The sequence below is a fragment of the Vanellus vanellus genome (assembly GCF_965231255.1).
Source record: "Vanellus vanellus genome assembly, chromosome: 13".
Lineage (NCBI taxonomy): Eukaryota > Metazoa > Chordata > Aves > Charadriiformes > Charadriidae > Vanellus > Vanellus vanellus.
This window is the reverse complement of record NC_138918.1, coordinates 16,593,516-16,617,187: the sequence shown is the minus strand read 5'-3', so window position 1 is coordinate 16,617,187 and position 23,672 is coordinate 16,593,516. Positions and strand designations below refer to the sequence as shown.

The 23,672-nt window shown below is 39.8% G+C and overlaps 1 protein-coding gene across 4 annotated transcripts in view; it reads right to left on the bottom strand.

Moving 5' to 3' along the window:
• The window catches only part of TENM2 (teneurin transmembrane protein 2), a gene marked incomplete at its 5' end in the record, with an annotated part of 543,931 nt that overhangs the window by 477,014 nt on the left and 43,245 nt on the right, over positions 1 to 23,672 (bottom strand). For all 4 annotated transcript variants that reach the window (XM_082489861.1, XM_082489862.1, XM_082489863.1 and 1 more), the window contains one exon: positions 23,238 to 23,513. In XM_082489861.1, the coding sequence (XP_082345987.1) occupies positions 23,238 to 23,513 (276 nt within the window). The remainder of the gene's footprint in view (positions 1 to 23,237; positions 23,514 to 23,672) is intronic.

Here is a 23,672-nt window from a genome sequence, read left to right as displayed (position 1 = left end):
CTAACCGGGGGGTGGGGGGGTGGCTGTTCCCCGGCCCTGGCAGGGGCTGGGGACCGCACTCACCTGAAGCTGCTGCCTGAGCTGCTTTAAGTCCCGTTTGCGCTACCGGAGCGTTAAAGAGGACAAGGATGCCACTCTGGATACGGTGTACCGTAAAGAAGTCGTGTTCGACAGACCCAATTTCAACCCCCACGTAGAATTTGCTACTTCAGATTAAATCTAGGTGAATTGCCAACGTCGATCCAATTACTTTTGGGGAGCTTAGACTGAAGTCAATGAATCTCTTCACCTGCTGTGGCATTGTGTGTATTGGGGCCTCAAACAAGGCAAAAGGGTGTTTCCTGATGTAAACAGAGTTAATTTTGGCAAAACTCAGTGAGCGAGGGTGAAAGAGATTTATAGACTTACTCGCTGGCCATGATTCAGTAAGGCAAATGTTTAACATTTTAAAAGCGATTAGAGGCCACCAAAATGCAATGCATCTTCTGCACCTGCCAAAGCACTCTGCCCAAAACGAGGGTGCCCGAATTCAGACTCACATTAAGGCCGGACTAAACACATATTTCTTAAAACACATTATGCCGAGATCACTGCGTACTCTCTCTCTTTAAGGTGTCCAACGTCACTTGTTACTTAAGCGTGATTCAAATTATGCCTACCTCCCCTAAAAGCAAGGCATCTGCTGAGTACCATAATCTAACAAAACAAATAATTTTCCTTTCATCAATATACAACAGCTTTGTTCATTACTGGGAAACGTTAGGTGGTGAAGTATTGAGTGCTATGCATTTTACGCTTAAATCAATGTACTGTCTTGCAGTTATGCCACCTAATGTGTTTTTAAGCCATGCGCTACAGAAATCAATGTGGTTCTTATTTGATATTCAGTGTTAAGTTCAGCCTCATAAATTTAGAATTGCACTCTGTTATTTTGATGGTTATGTATTAACCATGTCCTGTAAGTTTTATGATTTTATATTCAGACGTGCAGTAAATCACGCCGGTTATACACAAACGGCATACGGCGGCTTATTTTTACTGTCCATTCTGGAAGAGAAAGAAAAGGATGATTCATTTGACCTATCGGGGAAGAAAAACACAGTATATCAGATAAATTTCAGAAGGTGTATCAGTAACAAAATTAGGCTCCATAAAATTTAACTGAGTCTTTTCTGAGACAAACTGATTTGCAGCAGATAAATGTGTTTGATATACTTCATCTTACCAATATTTTACACTGGAACAGGCACACAACAGTTGATCGTTCTTTCTAACACATCTAGCAGGTGCTATGCTATTGTCGAGAAATCAAATGCTACACCGTAAATATTTTTTCTAAAAAATTGATATTGGTATACAGCATAAAAACCAAGCCCTTTCCCAGAAACTTCTAAGATGTTTTAATAATGGAAAAAACTTTTCTTACTTTGTTATTTTTTTTTGAAGTATCTAAATAAACCTTCTCTTGTACAAGAAGCCAGAAAACCAGTGTTCTGCAAAGTATGCTTTTTTTTTTTTGTAAGTGGAAATTTCATTTTCCTCCCAATTTGCAATTTAACTTCTTTTCATGAAACAAACCACAGGCTCCTTGACCGCACGGCAATATAAAGCTTTTCTGCTCGCTTCATTAAATATGGCTTCTCTTCAGCATCTCATAGCATGTTTTTTTCATACAATGGTAACGTCACTGCTTATTCAATATATTTCAAAATAATTGTCACCTGCAGTTAATTTGAGAATTGTTTCTCCCATCATCATTGTACTGGTTTCGGCTGGGATGGAGTTAATTTTCTTCGTAACAGCCGGTAGGGTGCTGCGTTCTGGATCTGCGGTCCGAGCAGCACTGCTAACACAGGGACGCTTCAGCTTTTGCTGAGAGCGCCTCAAGCCCTCCTCTGCTCCTCCCGCCGCCCCGCCAGCGAGCAGGCCGGGGGCACAAGGAGCGGGGAGGGGACACAGCCGGGACAGCTGTCCCCAGCTCTCGCCAAAGGGATAGCCCGCGCCATACAACGTCGTACTCGGCAATAAAACCTGGGGGGAGGAGGAGGAAGAGAGGACGCTGGGAATGATGGTGGTTATCTTCCCAAAGAACGGGTAGGTGTGATGGAGCCCGGCATTCCTGGAGACGGCTGAACACCTGCCTGCCGACGGGAAGCAGTGAATTAATTCCTTGTTTTGCTTTGCTTGTGCGCACGGCTTTCGCTTTGCTTATTGAGCTGTCTTTACCTCAACCCACGAATTTTCTCACTCTTCCCCTTGTGACTCTCTCCCCAGCCCACCTGGGGCAGTGAATGAGCAGCTCCTTCCCCAAACAGGTACAAAACATACCACTGAACTGACCAGCACCATCGGATTTTCCCAGTAAGGCATATTTCCAGATCAAAGGCTGAGCCAGCAGTGAGACAGCATAATGCCCTCAGTGCCAGAGGACACGACGGCTCCACCAGCCTTCCTGTATTGTCTTCCACTTTCTCAGGTGAAATCCTGAAACTACAATCCCCTTTCATTTTCCAAGAGTTGTTAAAGAGTGAAAAGGCCATTTAAAATCATGGTGTGCAGCACTGTAATCTTTTTATTTAATGCCACTATAGCTTAAAAACTAACTGGATAAGAATCACAGGAAAGAGCGTGTGTTTCTCCTGATAGCAATTCAAATCATAGAAAATAATCTGACAGTATCTACAGTGTAATCCAGGAGAAAAACAAGAAAGCTTTTCTTTAGAACTAGTAACGTATACGCTGGGCATTTGCACAGATTCCTATCTAATCATACCTCAACAGTTCATTGCTCTAGAATAAAAAGGTGCTAATTTATGTCATCCCAACGGGCTGAAGTGTCCTGACTCCGGGGGAGGAGGCGTTGTGCTCATCTGCCCACAGTTTACCTTGGCAAAGTTTCTTGGAGTTAAGCCCTATATGTTCTGAATTCCACATTAGATCTATCTTGCAGTAAAAGCTGCACTTCAGAGTTCAGAATTAGCCCCACCACTACAGTGAGAAAACCAAACCAGAAGTGAACCACGGAATGTGTGAAACGAGGCACTGCTAAACATCTGCATTTTGTTGTGCACGAGTTCGAGCAGGCAGGTAAGTTTGGGTTATCACGCCTCACGTTCGGTACCCACTTGGTTTCATTTTAGAACTTCTTTTCATTAGTTGCTTTTGTTAACAAATACAGAAGGACTGCACAGGTCTAATTTAGGCGAGTTAAGAACCACAAATAAGGCCGCTTTTATGTGGCCTTGTTAGAGGAAGGCAATGAAAATTTATTAGGTTTCTGCCTACGTAGCCTTTGCCTATGCGCTGGGATAACTACTGCATACAAGTCATCATGCAATGAATCCTTCCAGTGCAACTTCTGTCAAGCAGAACTGTAAATGTCCTGTGGTAGGAGATTCATTATTAAGGCTATCCGGGATTTATTGTGAAGCTAAAATACAGTTTATGCTATGCATTATTAAAATATGTCACGGCATTTTATTTTTCGTGCTTCTGCTAGCAAACTATCATCATCTGGTGCTAGGAATTAAAAACAAATTCTCCTGGGGGCAGGATCTATCTATTCTAGAAAATGCATCGGGGCAGAGAGCTCTGTAGTTTCGGAGGGCCATAGGTCCTTCTGTTCCTTTCGGAGCAGTCATCAAGACTACCAAGTGCACTGCACACACAGAGAAACAAAACCAACAGCAGTTAAGAAATTCCAAATGACTGATAAGAAGTACAATCATACTCAAATTAGCTACTGTACAGTTTACTATATATACAGCGGTACTCGTATTCTTTTACAGTATTTTTTTCTAAAACACGATGACATGCTGGCAAGCCAAATTAGATGCTCTTACCTTCCAATTTTTACTATAATATCCTGAGTCCCGATTTGCTCTGCACATACCACATATAGATTTGTATTTTGACAGTGGGAAGTGAGAAATATTTATAGTTAAAGAGAAGGAAAAAGGAGAGAGCGCTACAAAGTATGTTACATAATAATTATCTCTCTCTAAACGAGAAATGTTTTTATTCATCGTATCTGGTAAGTTGAAGGAGTTCACTGCCACAGTAATTTATGGAAAGGATTCCCTAGAACTGAAGCAACGCGTTGGTTGACTGAAGAATGGCATCATGAGGACTGTGACAGTTTTCATTTGAAGAAAAACTTCATTCTGCGTTAACAGCTAAGGTCAATGTCCAGCCAAAGGTCATTTCACAGAGACACGGACATGAGAGAGAGGGCAAGGGGGAGAAGAGAGCGAGCATAATATGGAAACATAACTTTATTAGAAACACTAACCTACAGGGTTTCTCACGGATTCCTTCAGCAAAAAAGTTTCTGGGCAGGTTTCACTGATGCACCAATAGCCCACGTCTTAACAGCCCAAAGGGACTCTTGCAGGATGAAAAGAAAATCTGTACAGCATGTTTCTGATTTTGCTATGCTGGCAGGGAAAAAAACCCAAACAACCAAAACAAACAGCAGCGATAAAAAAAAACACCTTTCCAAACCACAAGCTTTGCTGAACAACCTAGCCCTCTCTAGGACTACACCAGATCAACACGCTGACTTTGACAGAGGAAGGAGATATAGGTCAGACTGCATAGAAAAGCAAAGAGAAATTACCCCTCCGCACTCCCACTCTGGATCACACCTGACCAGTGACTGGCAGCAAGGACCAGCTTTTAAGGACTCATCGGTTGACACAGACTTTGAACCCAAGAAGGAGAGGTGGGAAAAATGCAATCAAGGAACGCATTCCGTTTGCCAGCAAGGCGGAGCAGGAGGATGCTCGGAAAACCTCGTTCCAGGTATTCTCTTAGGATTTTCTTTGAAGGAGGAAAGGAAAAACCCACTCCCCTAACACCAGACTCTTCACAGCACGCCGATGCCTCGGTATCAGCCCCTCAGTGCAACGGAGCCCTGGCTGCCGCCGCTACCCTTGCGCCTACAACGGGACGCCGTTTCAACACGTGGGCGTCTGTATATGATGTTAATTTATATATCCAAGGTCATTAAAACTTGCTTCTGCTATACATACCACCACATTACATGCATCTTTTTAATCTCTGCTTCTCACTGGGAGAGCTCTGTGCTTTAAAATCTGCAATGTATTTTTTTTCTGAAATGTTCTCCCTGCCTACCATGGGAAAAGATTTTCCAGCAGCCATTAGCTACAGCCATTTTCACATCTCATTTTAACAAGCTATAAAAGCAGAACAACATGCCAATTACATGAAATAAATAAAATGAGTGGGTACAAGATGGCTAAGAAAACCTCTTGCACTGCATATATTTGTTACAGAGTGTATTAGAGTTTCACTAATGCATTTATAATCCCGCAGAACAGTCTGGCACATCTGCATCTTCAGTACAACAGAACGGCAAAGATGATAAAATCCTCAGAGAATTTCTATTTGAAATAATTTTAGATCTGTTTTATGTATACGAAGGAAGCTGCCAGTCAATCTGATCTTCAAACACGCTGAACTCCACAGAGGAAACTCTGGTAAACTGCAGACTGTTCACCTAAATGCGTTTATTTTAGCCACATGAAAACTAGTTGCTGCATTTGGCTAATAATATGTTGCACATTTGGAACTCTGTTAAATACCTTAATTGTGTAGCAGAGAATAAGGCAGTTAATTTACACAGAAGGACAGAGAGGTGAATTTTATGTCTACGTCTCAGAACAAAATAAGTAAATTCACTGAACATATGGCTTATTAAATTTAATAGTTCCTTTCCAAGATGATTCTGATTGCCATGTTTTGAAAGACAGGATTTTAAAAAAAATTTCTTTTGGATATTTGCCGTTAAGCAGATATGCCATCTGTCTCCCCAAACGAAAAGAAACTCAAGACTTTGATTACTATTTTCCTTACCAAGATTTAGGGTAATGTATTTCTAGTACACTGATTAACTACATCTGACATCACAACTTGGACGGGCTTATTACTCTTTTTCAAAGAGGTACCCACATACATGCAACAAACGTACTACATGATACGCGATGAGAGAACCATAAGGAAGCACCACCACCTCTTACATCACTTTCAAGCACTGTTGGTGACACCGTGTTATTCAAATAGGCATCTAGTATTTTCACTCAAGTTTTAAGGAGACAGACGTCTAAAGCATAACGCTCCAAAGTGGACTTAGAACTTCTGTCATAAAATGCTCACGTTAGAAAAAGAAAATAAAAAAAGGAAGCCGCTCACAAATTTCATTGTAAAAATATATATGACAAGTAAGATGCTGGACTGAGCAGATCACACAAATTCTGTATATCAAGGGAAAAAGCGTAAGCCTGACAGCAGGCCAAATTCCTGTCATTTGCATATTTTATACTCCCAGTCCTCAGAAGTCCAACTCACTTTTCCCATCTACTTACTTTCTAGGGAAATCCTTTTCACTAGTATCCGTCGAGCCGACACAAGCAGTAACTCACCTGTGTCTGAACCAAAATGATTCTTTCATTCCCACTGATAAACGTACAGATTACGCATCTACTTCTTAAGTCATCAAGTATCTCTTTCAAATCCAGCGTGAAGTGGGAGAGAGGGCCAGGAGCAGCGATTGACGGACTACTGGCCCCTAATAAGTCATAGGGGCCAATATGATAACACAGCCATCACTACCGCAGAAACACTGTACGGTTTGCTCCCGACTCACAAGGTGAATACCACCGTTCTTTTAAGTCACATGAAGCTTCAGTTGGGACTCTGGGGCATATTATGTTCAGCACTTTACAACAGAGCTGAACAAAAATAAATCCTGTATGTAGTCCAAGGCATGCCGGAAAACCACAAGTGGTAAAAACCCAAAGATAAATAAAACCCACGTTTCACCACCCAAGCCTTATGTGTGCTACGGAACTGATTTATTGCTACAACACTTTTCTGCTGTTTTAATAGGTGTATTAATCAAAGTATTAATCAAAGCAGGTTTTGAACCAGAGCTTGACTCCTAACTCACGCCCCCTCAAACACTGAAAGGTCCCCGTGGCACTGCCCTCCGTGCCCCTGGTTACCATCGCGTGGCAGGACAGCGCAAGGCAGCCGCAGGCTGCTCTACACCTCCCTTTTCTGTACGCTGTGGACAGAAATGGCTTATATGAAGGTTGGGATGACATTAAAAAAAAAAAAAAAAAAGTTTTAACAGTTGCATTTTAGGCTAACCTTTTCCAAATTTTCTTTTGTCCTGGGGCAAAATGAGGAAGATAAAGTCACTCCCCCTTTGGTTGCAGCTCCCCGCCCACGAGACCTCTGGAGCCGGTGGCCTGCCCTCGGCAGCAGAGAGCGTGGGGGAGCTCAGCCACCAGCTCAGCCCGGGGTGCTGCCCCGGCGCAGCCGGCTCAGCCTAAGGCTGGCGAGCACCCGCTCTGCCAGTACACACTGAACCACGATCAAGCTAAACGAATATGGATCTAGTAGAGTCTTGTTTCGAGCTTTCAAACCGGCCGGTCTTTCGGACACTCCCCTAACTGGTAAATAACCCCTCTTCGGCTGACGAGCAGTTTCAACCCAGGAGGCAGTCGCAGGTGGGAAGGGACAGTGGCCGCAGCCCACCACGAGGCAGCTCAGCTCACGCCGCCACAGACTCCGCAGGTACCTCTCCTCAGTGCAGAACCAGATAAAAAGAGACGAGGTGCAGCACGACGCTGGGAGAGCCTCAGCCGAGGGGCTGTCCAATCCCATCAGCCCATCAAAGGGCATCCTTAACTGGGACATAAAAAGCAGGAAGGCTCGGCGCCTCGCTAGATAGATACTGCTCCGGCTTTGAACCGCGCACGCGGCGCGAACGCAGTTCACGTGTTACGGGCCCGTGGGAGCGCGTGCCTGGGTAACAGACGAGAATCTTTACGTAACAAAACTACCGAGAGATAATTTTTCCTCCAAATATTAGAGTATGAATCAGTACTCAAGCAGGTGTTCGACCGGCAAGATGACTTTGCTATTGATAAATAAAGGCTGCTCAGCAAGGGCTTCATATTACCTCTCTAGTCATAGCAGCTGAAATTAATTTACCTAACAGGACAGATCTTTCATAGAAATTCTTCTACAAAATTATCAAAATTCACCTTCAGCACTTTATGTTTCAATAGCACAAGAAAGTCGGTAAAAAATATTGCCTCTGTCATTTTAATTCCTCACACTTCAGAAACTTTTCCAAAGAGGAGTCAAGTATTTTGAGACCATCAGTATACAGAACTAATTTAATGAGTTTTGCAACCATTTCGCAGACCGACGAATACTTTTTTGCGCACGAATAAGCATGGCCTACACGTTAGTACACTCAGCACCGCTGGAACTGTGCATGTTTATTCTAGGTTCCATATCTAGAATCATCGCTTTTTTATAGCACTGCCATCGATTCACAATTTGTATGCACGCAACCCAGAACTCTCCTTCATTACTACTGATAAATCATAATAATGAAGTTACTCTCTAATGATTTCTCAAAATCCTTCTTAAAATACCATTAGTATTATTTAATTACAACTTAAACGGACTTGCAGAACCAAGCTCTTTTGTTTCAAATTCTTGGAAAATTCCTTTGAATGTTAAGATTTACTAAACTCGATTACAACATTTTGTGCTTACATAAGCATCATAACAGCTCAGAGTTGCGGAATTTACCTTCTCTTTCATAAATAAGTAAAATAGATATTGAAAAATTAGATAAACTGCAATGAAGACTATAAATTTAATTACAGTGTATCTACCTTTGGGGGGGGAGGATGGGAGGGAGTGTGCAGGAGAGGGCTTATCTACGAACCCCATCTGGAAAGCCACAATACAAACTCTGCTGTCCTGCTGCTAGCTGTTGTCGCAGCTCTTCTGCTAGAACAGGTTTCACTGTAGTCGTCTTCTGATGCAAAAATTATTAACTAACCAAATGATAAATCCATTCACTAGTGCTTTTTAAGCATGAATGAGTCGTATACGTACTCACGTTAGAAATATGAAACAGAAATTAACATAGTATTAGGTGTTTTGGTCCAGCATGTGCCTTTGGATACATATGTCTCATTCCTATGAAAGCCTATTGGCTTTTATTAAATAGCAGATTTTTTTTTTTTTAATTACAAAGTCAAGTCTGTTAGTTATAACTCCTGTCAAAAATATGTGATTTATATCCATACTGATATATGTTGGGTAATTACTTGCAGTCTTAAGAAACACTTTTTTTTTTTTTAATTTAAAAAATTACAAGAAGGTATCATTTTCTTCACCCTGCTTGGTTATACAGCTTATGCTGCACGGGAAGGCTTGAGTGACACCAAAGGCTAACGCTGGCCTTCTCAACAGTCATTGCCTTACTCCCGAGTATTTTATGTCACAGCATTCCAGCATCTCTGTGAATACAACAGAATACCTGATAAAATAAGGTATTTGGGATCATATCAATAACTTTTCTCTTCGCACTCACCCTGACACAGTCCAGATTTCTAACAAGCGCATATGCTGCAGTACTTGTCTGTTGGTTATAAAAAACTTCTGAAAATACATCTTCGGGTCTACGTCTATACTAATTTCAAAGTCACTGTCTACTTTCTCTTCTCTCTCCTTGTGCAAGTTTGTACATCTTTATAATAACTTCTGATTAATTTATCACATAGTAAAGATTTAAAAAAATCATTATCCTTTTGATCTAAAAATCCTTATATTTCATCTTTAATATGTTCTTTTGAGAGGATCTTTTTGGAGAAGTTGCCACGTATGTTCTGCTCCTCTGAGACATAACAGCAGAGCTCAAGTAAGACTTTAGGAGCTTCAAATCACATTTAAAATTGTTTGAAAAGTTTTTGTTTGTTAAAAAACCCCTCTTTTTTCACGCTAAGAAAAATGAGAGTACTATTGCAGTATATATGGCGCAAGAAGCCTAAGAAAAAGGAAATACATAAAACCAATATTTGAAAGAATCAAAATTTATCACCACAGAAGTGATTTAAAGCATTTCTAACAAGCAGTTGTTTCCTGAACTAGACTCAAATAAGGAGGGACAAAAGTAGAGAAAAGAAAAATATTGATTTCTTCAGGTCGTTTTTCTAAGGTGATCATTATTTCTCCAAGATGATCTGTTCCTCCATTTTTTTAAGCCGCACAAAGAATTCATCATACATAGTAAAAAAAGTAACCCTCACTTTGCACATTCATACTGTAATATTCTGGTTTATCAAGAGTGCTTTTAAGCCATCACGTGTGAAACAGAAGTAGGAGATTATCTAGAACCACATTAAAGTTTTAAACTCAAGGCATTATGTTATATTAAAATAATAAATGCTGAAAAGGAGAATAAATGGCCTTTCAGACAAAGACTAGCAAACGCCATAATATTTTTACCGAGACTGAAAATTATGGGAGAAAAATATGGTGAAAAATACCAGTAAGTAAATGAAATACCTAAAAAAAAAAAGTTAATATAAATTGTCAGGAGATTGACCAAAGCCATAGAATGCATACAGCTACCTCGTCTAGCTCCTTTACACTTCACCACGTACAATTGTTTTTCTTAAGGATGCTGACTGTGAGGTCCTCAGAATTCTGTTCAAATCCTCCCCCCACAACTCCAGCCTTCCAGTTAAAGCGCTGCAGTACTGATTGCTCCTGGAATGTTTTGTACGGATCTTTAGCAAAACAGCTGGACTGAGGGTAAGATAGAAAACGCTAATTAATGATGTCTGCCTGCTGTGGTTATAGGTCAGTCTGCTAATATTTATCATAGATCTCTCATTTATCTTTTTCTCCTAAAAAAAGCACAAAGATCACAATTGTAATCACACCAGACTGCCTTCATCTATCCTGATATCTGTGAAAGTAAAATGTAATGAATTAATTCAAACCACCCAAAAATCTGAAAACAGAAGAAATCCTGCTTTTCAATTAATAGAAAGGTTCATTTGAAAAGATTAGAGGGCATTCTGTCACCTGAGAGAGCTGATACAGGGCTCCATTATGTACCAAACGTCCTTACTTCTGAGTAAGGGCATTAAGTCCACAAATAGAGAGTCTACAGGGGAGAAGACCATGAGCTCTGATTGAGTCAGAGAGAGGACAGGCAGGGTGCATGATCCAATCCCAAAATTTAGGATTAAAATGATGGGTGCAAATCTTCAGAGACTCTCAGGGAAGAGAAAGTATAGGTCAAGAAATAAAGGAACTCAAAGAATAAAAACTGGCTAAGTATCATAACAGAAGTGGTCTTGAAGTACGCGGTAATTATCCAGAAAATTAGAGCTGGCAAATTAATCTAGACTATCAAGACTCAAGGAGTCTTTGAGCAGCTACCCAGGGATATATTGACAGGACTGGGCAGACAAGGTTTACTATTTCACTATTTAATACTGAAAACATAGAGGATTCCACAAAGGAAGGAAGTGAACTGAATTTACATATATTGTCAGCTTTAGAAATAACTACAAAATGCAAAAAATTGAGAAAGAAAATGAAACTCCGAATATTTGTACCTCATTCACAAACATAACACAAATGCGAATACCCAATTCCTAGCAACCTTGTGGCATTCACTGACCCATGAGCCCCTCAAGGCCAACGGCTCAGAAGGTTTGCTATAGTAATACACAGACGAAAACCATCAAAACCTCCTCTCTGTATTGCTACAGCATGCTTTTGAAAAAGAGCACACACCCGGTTAATAAAAGCATTTTTGATGGCAGATTACTACTTCCTTGCGAAGGTGTGTTGTTTCTTCGGCTGTACTAAACCTAAGCCTTCCATGCCTTCTCTGCAGCCTCCTCGGACTTCTCTTTGCTCCGCATGTCCTCCTACTTCTTCTCACCCACTCATCTTTTCACACTGCAGGTCACAGTCTTGGCCTTTACCTAATCCTTCCTAACCTCACACTTTCCTCTATATATTGTACAAAACTGTTCAGAAACAGCTTTTCAGTGCAAGTGTTAGTGATGTGTTTTACTTAGCAAAAAGTTTAAAAGCAAAAAAAAAAAAAAGCTACAAAAGAAACTCCACTCTGTTAAGCAATTATATGCGTTCCTTTGTTTTGTCCTTATTCACACTGTGCAATACAGCTTAAAGCTATAGCATTATGTGTGAGATACAAAAATAGCATACGAGTCTTTAAAAGTAATTCCCCTCTTTTGAAAGAAAACTGGAAAGAGGAGTAACTTTACTGTAATTCATCTTATTTCAAGTTTACTAAATAGAAGTGTTCTATGGAAAACTGATAAACCCATTTCTTATCTAGTACCATTCCAGTTTTTTTTTAAAAAGAAACATTTTTTCCCCCCAGGAATCATGATTACTCATTCTTACAGCTCAGCATCTGAGGAAACAGAAGCTATATTTTCACTCTTGAACGCTAATTTGATGTTGAGAAAAGTCCCTTAACCATTTGTGTGAAAAAATCCAACTGCTACCTTTCAATATTTCTGAATGACAGTCATGGCTCTAAGCAAACAAATGATGCTCACATATTGTGCCTTGCCTACAGGCATGTTGTTATAATTGAATGATATTATGCCTTCTTACAAGATGCTATCTCAGTTTCAATAGGGCAAACATAGCAAGGAAGTATCAGTTTCCATAGGCGTCTTGAACTTCCTGGCAAATACAATCTCATCAGCTGAACGGCCCTCCTCTCCGTATCAGCAACGTGCCACTGGAAAGCCTTAGAACGACTTGAACAGTCGGCAACTTCTGCGATATTTATGACAACCTCGGGAATCACAAGAGCCATTCTTTCCACTGAACTGTTGCTCAGCTGTAAAACCTGTCCCAGAGAGATGTTATTTGAAGGCCCTCAATAATACCAGCACGGTTCTTGATAATTAAGAAGTACAAACCCTACCAAAACTTCCTCTTCCGTCTTAGCCTATAGGAAAAGCAGCGTGATAAGTTCATTTTTTCATTTCCTTTATCTGGGTGGCTACATTACGTATTTGGGAGCAGAGAGAAAACACCAAAGGATGAAGGTATAAATATGAGTTCATATTGGATCTAAATACAGCCCGATATGCTCTGTGAATGACCTGTACCTGTGATATATTCCATGAACCAACTAAGTTTCTTGGAGTCCAGCTTGTGCAAATCTCTCTCTCAGACCCCCTCACCTGACCACAGATGGATAATCACTGTGCAACCACACAGGACAAGAGGTAGGACAAGAGGTAACGGGCACACACTTGAACATAGGAAGTTCCATCTAAACATGAGGAGGGACTTCTTTACGTTGAGGGTGGCAGAGCACTGGCACAGGCTGCCCAGAGAGGTTGTGGAGTCTCCCACTCTGGAGCCATTCCAAACCCGCCTGGACGCCGTCCTGTGCCACTGCTGTAGGTGCCCCTGCTCTGGCGGGGGGTTGAACCAGATGATCTCCAGAGGTCCCTTCCAACCCTGACCAGTCTGTGATTCTGTGAACCACAGGCTTAGGTGGACAGACAGTACATACAAGCCGGAGGCTCTCACACATCTTCAGCATTAGGAAAGGGACCTTGAACTGGATGCCTTGAGGAGACAGCACAGAGGATATCAGCAACTTATTCTGTAGTCACCGTACCTCTTTCTGCAACTTCATTCACAAATAAAACTGCCTCTTCTTCTGACACCAGCATCGCTCTGCTGCACCGTACTAAGTATCTAGAAACTTGAGATTATTTTCTTGGTAAGAAATGAGTGATGAAGAATTTGTAGGCAACTACAGTGTAAATGGTGTTAGTTAAATGTATTTACGTAACAAACCCAAGTGGACAACAAGGAATCGGCCCCTTTTTAGGACCTGGTTGTTCCAACTACTGCTTGATTTCCTGAAAGCAACAGCACCTCAAGAACTGCATCTACACACAGCTCTGCTGCCAGTCGTGCCAATTATCCTCCATAAGGCCACTTTTTCTTGCCGTTGCTTTACACTACTAAAGGAAGAGGTACCGTTTAGAAGAGGTACCTCTTCCAAAATTTAGTGGGTTTTAGCACAAGAATGTGGAAGATCACAGCAATGGCACCCTCTGGTGACAAACAGTAACACATTATAATGAGATAAATTATTCAGCCTGGAAAAACATTTAAAGTTACTGCCTCGTGTAAACCTACTACAGGGAAACCTTTCCTACAGCAAGTTGCAAAATGTAGGCAGTTATTTTTAAGAACAATGACAACTAGCCTTCAATAGCAAGCAACTGTACTGAAAAGGGAAGTCCTTCAAAATACTTCCATCTCTCCGGTTATCATCATATCTTCCTTTCATGGGTTCTAGTCTACCCTGATGTTCTTTAACCACCAGACAGACAAACCATAAATTGAAAAAACGGTCCTCTGTTTTTATCAAATAGTATTTCACGTTCACATTTGCTTAAGATTTCAGCACGGTCTCTGTAGTGCTACCAACAGCTTTTGAGATGTTGAAGAACGCTGATGAGAAGTCTGTGAGCCGAAGACTTAATAGGCAAGTGTTTTGGAAGTGGACAAACAGCTGCTGCTAAGAAATCTTTCCTTTGATTCAAGAGGCAGAACTTCAGCCTTTCTGAAGCACTGCCAATCATCTCCAGAGCTTCTTAAAGCAAGAATGTCAGAGAGTCAGCAATTTCAAATGCTACAGAAAGACTGAACTAATATATAAAAGTATTTTCCTTATCAATGTCAAGGAAGGAGACTGTCTAAAATGTGTAAAAGCTTAAATTAAGCAGAAAATTGCCTTTAATCCATGTGAAATAAAATGAAATAAAATGTAAAGAAAACAGTTGATTTGCAGATTGCTTCTATAGTACCTGACAGAAGAAGTTCAATTCTGCCAGGAGCTTCTGCAAAAAGCTGTGTCACAAAAAAGCTTTACAGGTAAAAAGACAAAACTTGAGCTCGTTAATTAATTTCCTCTCCTCTGATCTGAGGAATAGGACTTATGGCACATCTTTATCATTTACTGCTTAAGAAATAAAGTAAAAAAAAAAAAGTTTTTTTAATGAAGCAATAATAATATTTCTTGAAAGTCAGTAATTGTGGGATTATTTAGTTTTCAATAGGTTCTGGTCATTGTAATATATACCTATTAAAACTCCGGCACTAAAACAGCTAAGCTACAATTTCCTATCCATTTCCCCGCTGAAGATGAATTCTATTCTACCTGAATGGAATGTTACATTTTAACATCACATTAACAATCAATTAAAATACATTGTCTTGGACAAGCTGCCAGATTACTTGAAAAGAACAGTGTGCAGAGTGTAAACACAAATTATATCAAATGCAATATTTAGAAACAGTAATAATACTGAAACAGCCATATAAGTCAGTAGTTTTACATGTATGGGAAATAGGCATTCACTGTACTATCGGAGTTCCTTGGTCAGACTCAGGCCGAGCTTCATAAATGAAGGGTTGACCAGATAAAAAGCAGTACGTACCTCGACCTAATTACACACTAATTGGTGAAACAGGCAAGTCTTTGTGACGAGGAAGATTATTAATAGTGGGATACGCTAGAGGAGCAAAGGTGCCAGTATCTGGCTTGACAAATTTAGAGGAGGCTTTCAGTAAAATTTCAGTCTTATGAAAGGGAAGACAGAAAATAAATTCAGTGTATGGTTTCCTGAGATGTATGCTTCAGTTTACAAGGGTAATGCGGAATACATATTTTTTTTGTTTCACAATGGTAGATTTTGTTAAACACCAGGTACAGGCAAACCTTCCTGCAAAGGTTTTATCGCTCATCAGCCACTCACAATGCATTTATTACCAAGCTGGATTAACTTTATCAGATACACATCTCTATTATAGAAAAGTATAAAAAGGCATTATTCTAACTCAGTTATACTTTGAACAAAGGCACTGCCGCTTGCTTACCTAGGTGACCTATATCATCTAAGTTTGCTTTACTAAAACTAATAATTGACAAACTGAATGATGTGCTGTAATGGAGTTCTTGCTAAACATAGATTCATCGCTTCTTTCTAGTAGATGGTAAAGCTCCTAATTAAAATATTAATTGGAAAATCTCATGGTTATTTTGAGAGGTTTTCTTTAAAAGCTCTCCATGTTGTGACCTTCACACAACGATGTGGATACAGTTGCACGCAAACCTCTCTCCTTACGAATTCAGGACAAAGGAAGACCACAGCTAGCCTTCAGAAGTTTAAGAATCCAGCTGCTGCAGTATTTTCCAGGTAGCCTTAATTCACCAGCCTGTACTTCTGTTTTCCTCAGTTTTCTGGCTAAATATTGGATTTCACTTCCCAGGCGTCAATTCCCGGTTGCCTCGGTTCATGCAATTATATGGGGTGCATTCATATAATCCAAAAAAGTCACTCTGAAGAGACAGACTGCAAAACAGGACACAGCTTCAGCCCGGTCCTCGTATGGTATCTGGATAAAAAGCGCAATGGTCAAGGCCCAGCAGCAGAGCATGGCAGGGACTGTGGCAGAGGTTCTGAAGTCGCTGACGCCTCAGAGAAATGACAATTTACAGATTTTACAGACACTGAAGCCCTGACTCAAATGAACGGGCAAGAAGATTACAGACACCCACGGTATAAGACCTCACCACACCGTGCATAAGAGACTTCCTTTTTTTTTTTCCCTTCCTCCCACTCTTAACCATTTCCTTCTATAATCAGGAGGGCTAGAAATACATACGTCTCTGGGAGAATAAAACCTGAGATCCTGGTATACGTCTCTGTGGTCAACACTGAACCGAAGGAAAAATCTAATGGGTGCCAAATTACTGAATGCCAGCTACAAGCAACCGAATGTCAAGATGGCTTTTTAAACCCTTTTTAGGCCACCTAAGAAGAGCTGTCACTATTGCCACATCTGCATCCTTCCTCTCTAGAATGCCACCAAACACCGCGTTCCAGATAGGATTTATTTAGCTCTTTCAATATACCTGTATGTTTAGCGCTACTTCCATCGCATCATCCTGCTGACCCACACGGCAGTTTTATAGGGTTACCTTAAAATTGTAACAAATGTTTAAGATTTTATATACTGTCACTTCATATTCTTGTCTTCCACAAGGCTTTAAAGTTTACCAGTACTACATACCCATATTTTGTCCTTAAGCCCATCATCTAGCCTCCTGCTGCACTGAATGCATAAGCCATTTACCTGGACAAAATCATAGCTGATGTGTAGTTAAGTCTTTAAAAGTCATTCCTGCTAGTCAATTCCCTCATTAGGAAACCACTTCCTATCAGGAGTGCCCTCAGGTTTTGAGAGCACATCAAGATTGGATCCACTTAAGCATCCGAGCTTTGATACTGTGCTTAATGACTTTCTAAATTTGTCATTTACAAAGTACTTTACAAGCCTTCCTAAAGAAGAGATGAAGTATGCCCATGCACGAGCTCACCTCCCTAGCGCTCCTTCTTAAGAAGTCGAGTTGATGTATGACGTATGCGATTCCATTTTCTGAGTATATGACATTTCATTTAAATCTCATCACTTCCTTAGGACCATCTGGACACTTTCTCAGCTATGAACAGCTCGTACAACCGTGGCAGCTCTTCCTCTCTTCTCTTTCATATCTGTCCCTCCTGCTGTTTCCAAGCTACCTGGGTCGATCTCGGAGGGAAATGGGCACAAATGTTCCCAGACGGCACTAAAAGCTGAAATTAGCACTCTACTATGCAATGTACAGTAAGTCTACAGCTTCCCCGCTTCTTCTTGTACACAAAACAGATTTACTATCTCAAAATGATATGGGCATATTATCTTATTCCCCCCCCCCAATTAAAGACTACACAAATCTGCTCCAACTGCATCGCCCCCATTTAAACACCCCATTTTAACAAGAAAAGTACCTATTTCTTAGTGGGGATATTTAGGGAGCAAGCTTCGTCTCCCACTTTTTTAACCCAAACAGAATTTTGTCACCAGAAAGCTTAAAACCTTCTACTTTCAAACTGGTCTTACCGCTCAGAGCCATTAGCATGCATACAACAAAACCAAAATCTTCTTAAGAGTAGAATCACAGTTTCACCATAACCTTTTCTGCAAATTACAAAGTGTGAAATAGAAAGCTGAATAAAAATTCAAGTAATAAAATATTGAGAACAACATGTCAAAATTAAAACAGTAAAAATAAGAGAACAAACTCCTCGGCTGTCATCTCTCTGGTGCCTCTTTGTAAACTCCTCTGATGCAGTAATGTCTTTTCCATTGCAAGTCTAGGTCCGTTTTTCAACAGCATCTCAGGAAAAATCCAGAGTATACAGCTCATAAAATTGAAGCCACAATAAAATATGAGGTCAGTTTGAATTATGAGGTGTTTGGGGTTTTTTTGGTTTCTTTTTGTTTTTTAAGATTTATTTTATATATGCATTTGAGAAATTACTATATGAAATCACCACTCAAAACTTCATAGCATGGAGAACAAAAGGAAAATATAATTTCCCTATTTTTTCATACGATTCAATCAGAAGTACAACACACAAATACAATTTCTCATATTTCATCTTACAATTTTCCCAACTTCATTTTACTTTTTTTTCCCTTATAAGTGATATATACACATGGTATTGTCCGATATCCAAACTTTTAATTACTACAGTAAAAAACACCACCAAAGTAATGCAGGAAAAATGATAGGATTCATTGTCACCAATATGTCTAGCATAGCAAATATTGATGGATATTGAACCTGAAAATATCCTACAACACCCTTCCATGTGACTTGAATCCTCACACCTGATGCTGGAGACAGGCTGGCTCCAGTGGACTAGGGAAGATCTTCTGCAGGAAGAAAAAGAAATGAAGCAAGGAACGGGAAGGTGGATGACACTACCAGATTAATCGTTAGCACTCCCAGGGACACTCCAACATGGTACCATTTTTCCACACCTCACCAGGTACAGCTGGGCTATCAACACAGAAATGCTTCCACATATTCAAAATTATTTGCTTTCATAGGCATTATCTACAAAGGGCTACCCAAATCACAGTAGTTTACTGCGGATTTCTTTAAAGCACGCACACAGATTACCACAGTACAACCTCGAACTATTTCCCTTGTTTTGCAGAAGTTTGAGATTGCTTTGTTTCTTCCCATTCATTCTTGTCTTGCCGCCCAACTCAGAGTCTCTACTAGTAAGATAAGAGCATTCCTTGATCATCTTTTTTGGTCTGACATTATTTTTGGTTTCAGTCCTGGAAGTTCTCCTCCCCCAAGACACGCTTTTTTTTCTTTTCAGACACACAAATGCAAAACAGAAGTATCTCGTTAGATATTATAATATCAGAGTAGAAAAATTATGATAAACATTTTATGTTACGTCCCATTCTACCAGTGATATTATCCTATATACAATAATGGTCCTAATAAAAGAAGTGTCAAGGTAACAACCTTCTACCAAATAACAAAAAAAAAAAAAGAAAATCACCAACACCATTCCAGATGTTTTCTCTTTTACAACAGGGGAACTAACACAATCTAAATTCGTATCAAACAGAAAGCCCTCTGTGTGGATTCTCTTTGGGTCTATTAGCTCATTTCAGCACTCTGAAATATTACTGAGATCTGCTCTGAGTTTACATGCTATTTTTCCATTTTCCTTTCTTCTACCTAGGATTATGTTCTCTCTTACGTGTTACTGGTTTGCTCAGCTTTTCACTCTCACCTGTCTAATGTGGGCTGAGTTTAATCGCCTCTCTAATAGCCTATAACCGGTCATTCAATAAGAAAGAAGCCAGGAAAAGAGAAGATTGCAGATCTGTTGCAAAAGCATTCTGTATATCAGTCCTCCTTAATTACGGCCATTCTGTTTTCATGAATTTTTAAATCGAAAGTTACTTTATTTTACAACGCATTTTATATTTTTGAGAAGAGCATAATTTTCAACTCAACTTAAAAAAAAAAAAAAGAACAACTGTTCTACTTTAAAGAAAAAATAAATATCCCTGGAAGAAGTACTTGCTTCAAGGTCACTACCTAAACATGATCTGCACCTAAGCTTTACTCTGGAAAGAGGAATACTGGAGGCTTAGGAAAGAACACATGACAACTGATGACAAATGCTACTTTTGAGAAGTTTCTCGTGATGTTTTGGAATAAACAGTTACAAGATTTAATAAAAGGAAATAAAAAGTAAACATTCCGGAGCTCTCTGATATATCCCCCGCACTCCGTGCCTGTGGATGCCCGCAAATAATTTCCTCTACAAAGCTGACACACGACATCAGCGGTGAGCTGTATTTCTAACTGACTTTTCACATTTGTGCACGAGACAAAAAGATTAAGTTACTTAAATCTCACAACTCAATATATCATGTTGAATAACAACTTGGTGACAGATTTGCTGTTATGTATTCACACTGCCATGTTTGAAGAAGAGATGGCCAGATCGAGACAGTAGTAAAAGCTGCGAGATACGATAAGAATTTAAAGGCTAATCAGACTTGTGAAAATAAAAGTGTTGCTTTTCTAACCGGATCGTCAATAAGCTGTTTTGTTAGGAAGAATTTTAGTATAGCAAGTAAAACATGGAATTTAAATGAGTTTCCATTATTTCAATTTATCTATAAGCATTTCAAACCTGCTAATATTTCAAGGCTCACAGAACTCTAATTTACGATAAAATTAAATCATACTGAATCTAGAAGTGCAGAAAGTGGTCATAAGCTTTGTGAATGGATTTGAATAGGAACAAAATCACATTGTTAGAGCAATTTTTAGAAATTAAACCTCCCCTGGGCTACATAGAAATGTACTAAAAGTGACAAAATAGATTTAATATTACAAGAAAAGTGAGAGGTATGGTTTGTTGCTGGGGGTTTTTTTTCAGTGCAATGATATAAATTGTGACAGCATCTCAATATTAAAAAAAATATCATTTTTTTCAGTTGAACACAACAGTTGAACTGTATCAGGGGAAAAAGCTGTAACAGTACTTTAAGTAAATTCAGTAGTCTATGCATCACGAGTTCCCTCTAATATTGCTAGGGATAAATGGATAAAATCTCCCACCAAGAAATATCTTGTTTTATGCCAGTATCCCACAAATCTGAAATCATATATCAGAGAGTGAATTTCTCTTGAAGTATAGATTCTTGTTACTTCCTCTTCAAGACGAATACCTAGCAGGTTATTGATCTGCTTCTGAAGGACACAGTGTTTATTATGTAGGAAACCACTGCTGGGCACAAGCGTGAGAAATTAATGATGGTTTCGTAAGTGTCCGCACCGTGGTGGTGAACCAGTGGGGCAACTGTCAATCTATATGATAATGCATCCCAAAACTTCATAAAATCAGTGATGTGAAGAGGCATTGATTTTTGAGCTAACCAGGATTTGTGAGAAAGTAAACCCAAAAAGTTCACTGAAGTTAACACCTCTGTGTATGTAGTAGTTGCCTCATACTTGTGTATTTATTTATTTATTTTTTATAAACAACCAAACATACAGAAACCCTTATCACAAAAGCTTTTGCAAGTAAAAATGAATTCCACATACTGGTTTGTTTCTTGCGTGCTGTTTGATCATGTCCTTCTTTCTCTTACTAACATAATTGTCAGAAAATTTACCTCTTCACAAGGGACTCGCTGCACTGTATTTCCAATTACCTAATGAGTCACTTATCATAAGGAAGCAAACAAAACGCAAGCAAACACACTCATTCTTTCATCAATATCTGCGACAGTCTGTATGAAAGTAGGCCCCGAGACTAAATTTTCTCAGACAAAAGGTGTGGCACAGTGCTTCCACCGAAATGGAGACCATCACCTCCGGAGAAGTGAATTCATGCTACAGAAATGCATCTCAGTCATTCCATAATGCCATAATTTCATGAGTAGGAGTTTTTTATTTGAAAATATGCACAGTAGCCTTAGCAAAACTATACTCAACTCAATGGAAGTTGTCATATTTTCTCCGAATGGCATTATTCCAAAGAAAAAAGAAAAGGAAGAATCAATTAATCAGTCACCGATTCTTTTCGAAAACACTGGCTCCCTTGTATGCACCGTTATTAGCAAATATGCACTTCCTCTTTGGTTTCGATAAAGAGATGTTAGCCTGCTATGCCAATGGAGAGGACGGATCTGTTGAAAATTCAATTTAAATCCACAAAAAAAGACTGCTGCTACAAACAACATCAGCTGCGCTTTTCTGAACTTTTTCCTACCAACGTAAGAACTGTGAGGCAGTTTCACCTCGCCTGCTTTGACAAGCCGTTGCTTGTGTTCCTGGTGCCTGCCACAATGGCTTTGCTGAGACCAAGACACCTGCCAGCAGGCATGGGGAGGAGCTTAAAATAAACATCTAAACCCAATAAAAATGTAACAAATTTCATTTTATCACAAGCAATACGCGTAGCGGAGAGCTGGCTTCATTAGCTGGTACCAGCTGCCGGGATACTTGCTCTCAGGGTGTAGCGTTCGGGAGATTCCTCTTCACCTCAGAACGACCGGTAACAAAACCTTTAGTTCCTATTTTAACTAAGTTGAGTTTGCACCTTCATCACCCTACAGGATGGAGGGAAAATTCCTGCGTATCCAGTTTTACTATTTTTCCTCTGTAGTTTAACTGAAAAACCTGTGCCTACAGGAAATTCCCCAGGTAAACATTTTGAGCTGCCCCGTGCGAGGCAGATGAACGGGGGTTAGCTGCGTTTGAAAGGACAGCGGGCTTAACGCCGTTGACTTTGAGAATCAACCAACGCCTAGGTGCTTTGTCACAAATGACTCTTGCGCTGTCGAAAGTCTCATTTCTATGAACTTATCAAACTAAACAGGAGTGCTCTGCCTCATTCTGACGCATCCGTTTGCTTTCTAAAAGCCCCCCAATACTTACCAAGAAGCAAGCAGAAAATCAATTTTATCTTCTTACAACTTCAAAACCATGAAAAAGCAGACGAAGTTCTAGCTGATTGTTACAAATTAGCACCGTTGTTACTGCTACTAGCCTATTGCAGATTATTAATATTACTTCAAGCCGCGTATAAAAATCACATATGAGAAACCATTTCTGTTCAGAAATTTTTTTCTGCTTCTCATCGTTAAGTTTAAATTAACGTACTCTCAGCACAAATTTCTGTGAAAAATTATTGTGTGGCAAGTAAATTGTAAGACAAAACACTTTATCATATTATAGGATATACATGTAATAGAATTTCCTGATATTGATGTTAAAAAAACCCAACCAAACAACATGAAAAAGCAGCTTTAGTCAAACTGAGAAAGAAAATTGAAAAATTCACCTTTAAAAGAATACTCATGTGTTTTTAAGTATGACCACGTTCTCATACACGTGCATTAAGAATATATGGAAGAAAAAGGCCTACCGTTTTCCTCATCTGACTTATTTTCATTGTCGGAGTCGGTAAGCGTGAGCGCTGAGTTTTCACGACTTGACAAACCGGAACTTCGCCTGGACTTGATGCCTCTTCCCCACAGCCGGATGGCATGCTCCGGAGACATTCCTCCCTCCGTGTCCGAGTCAGCGTCAGAGCCAGTGCTCAAGGAATAGCCTTGATGGAGTATTCCTATGTCTGAGCAGTAGCCACTTCGATGGGGAGAAGGCTCACAGATTCCTAGCTCTGCAAGGGTGAAGTTTGTTCCTAGAGGGCAATTTAAAAAAAAAAAAAAAAAAGTTAAATCATTTAAAAGCTAGGGGAATTATTTTAAGTTTGAAAATAACAGACCATTTAAATTTCTCTTAACTATGCCGTATATGTCAAGTCTTTGTAACGAATTATATACAGAGATCTCTAGTGCAC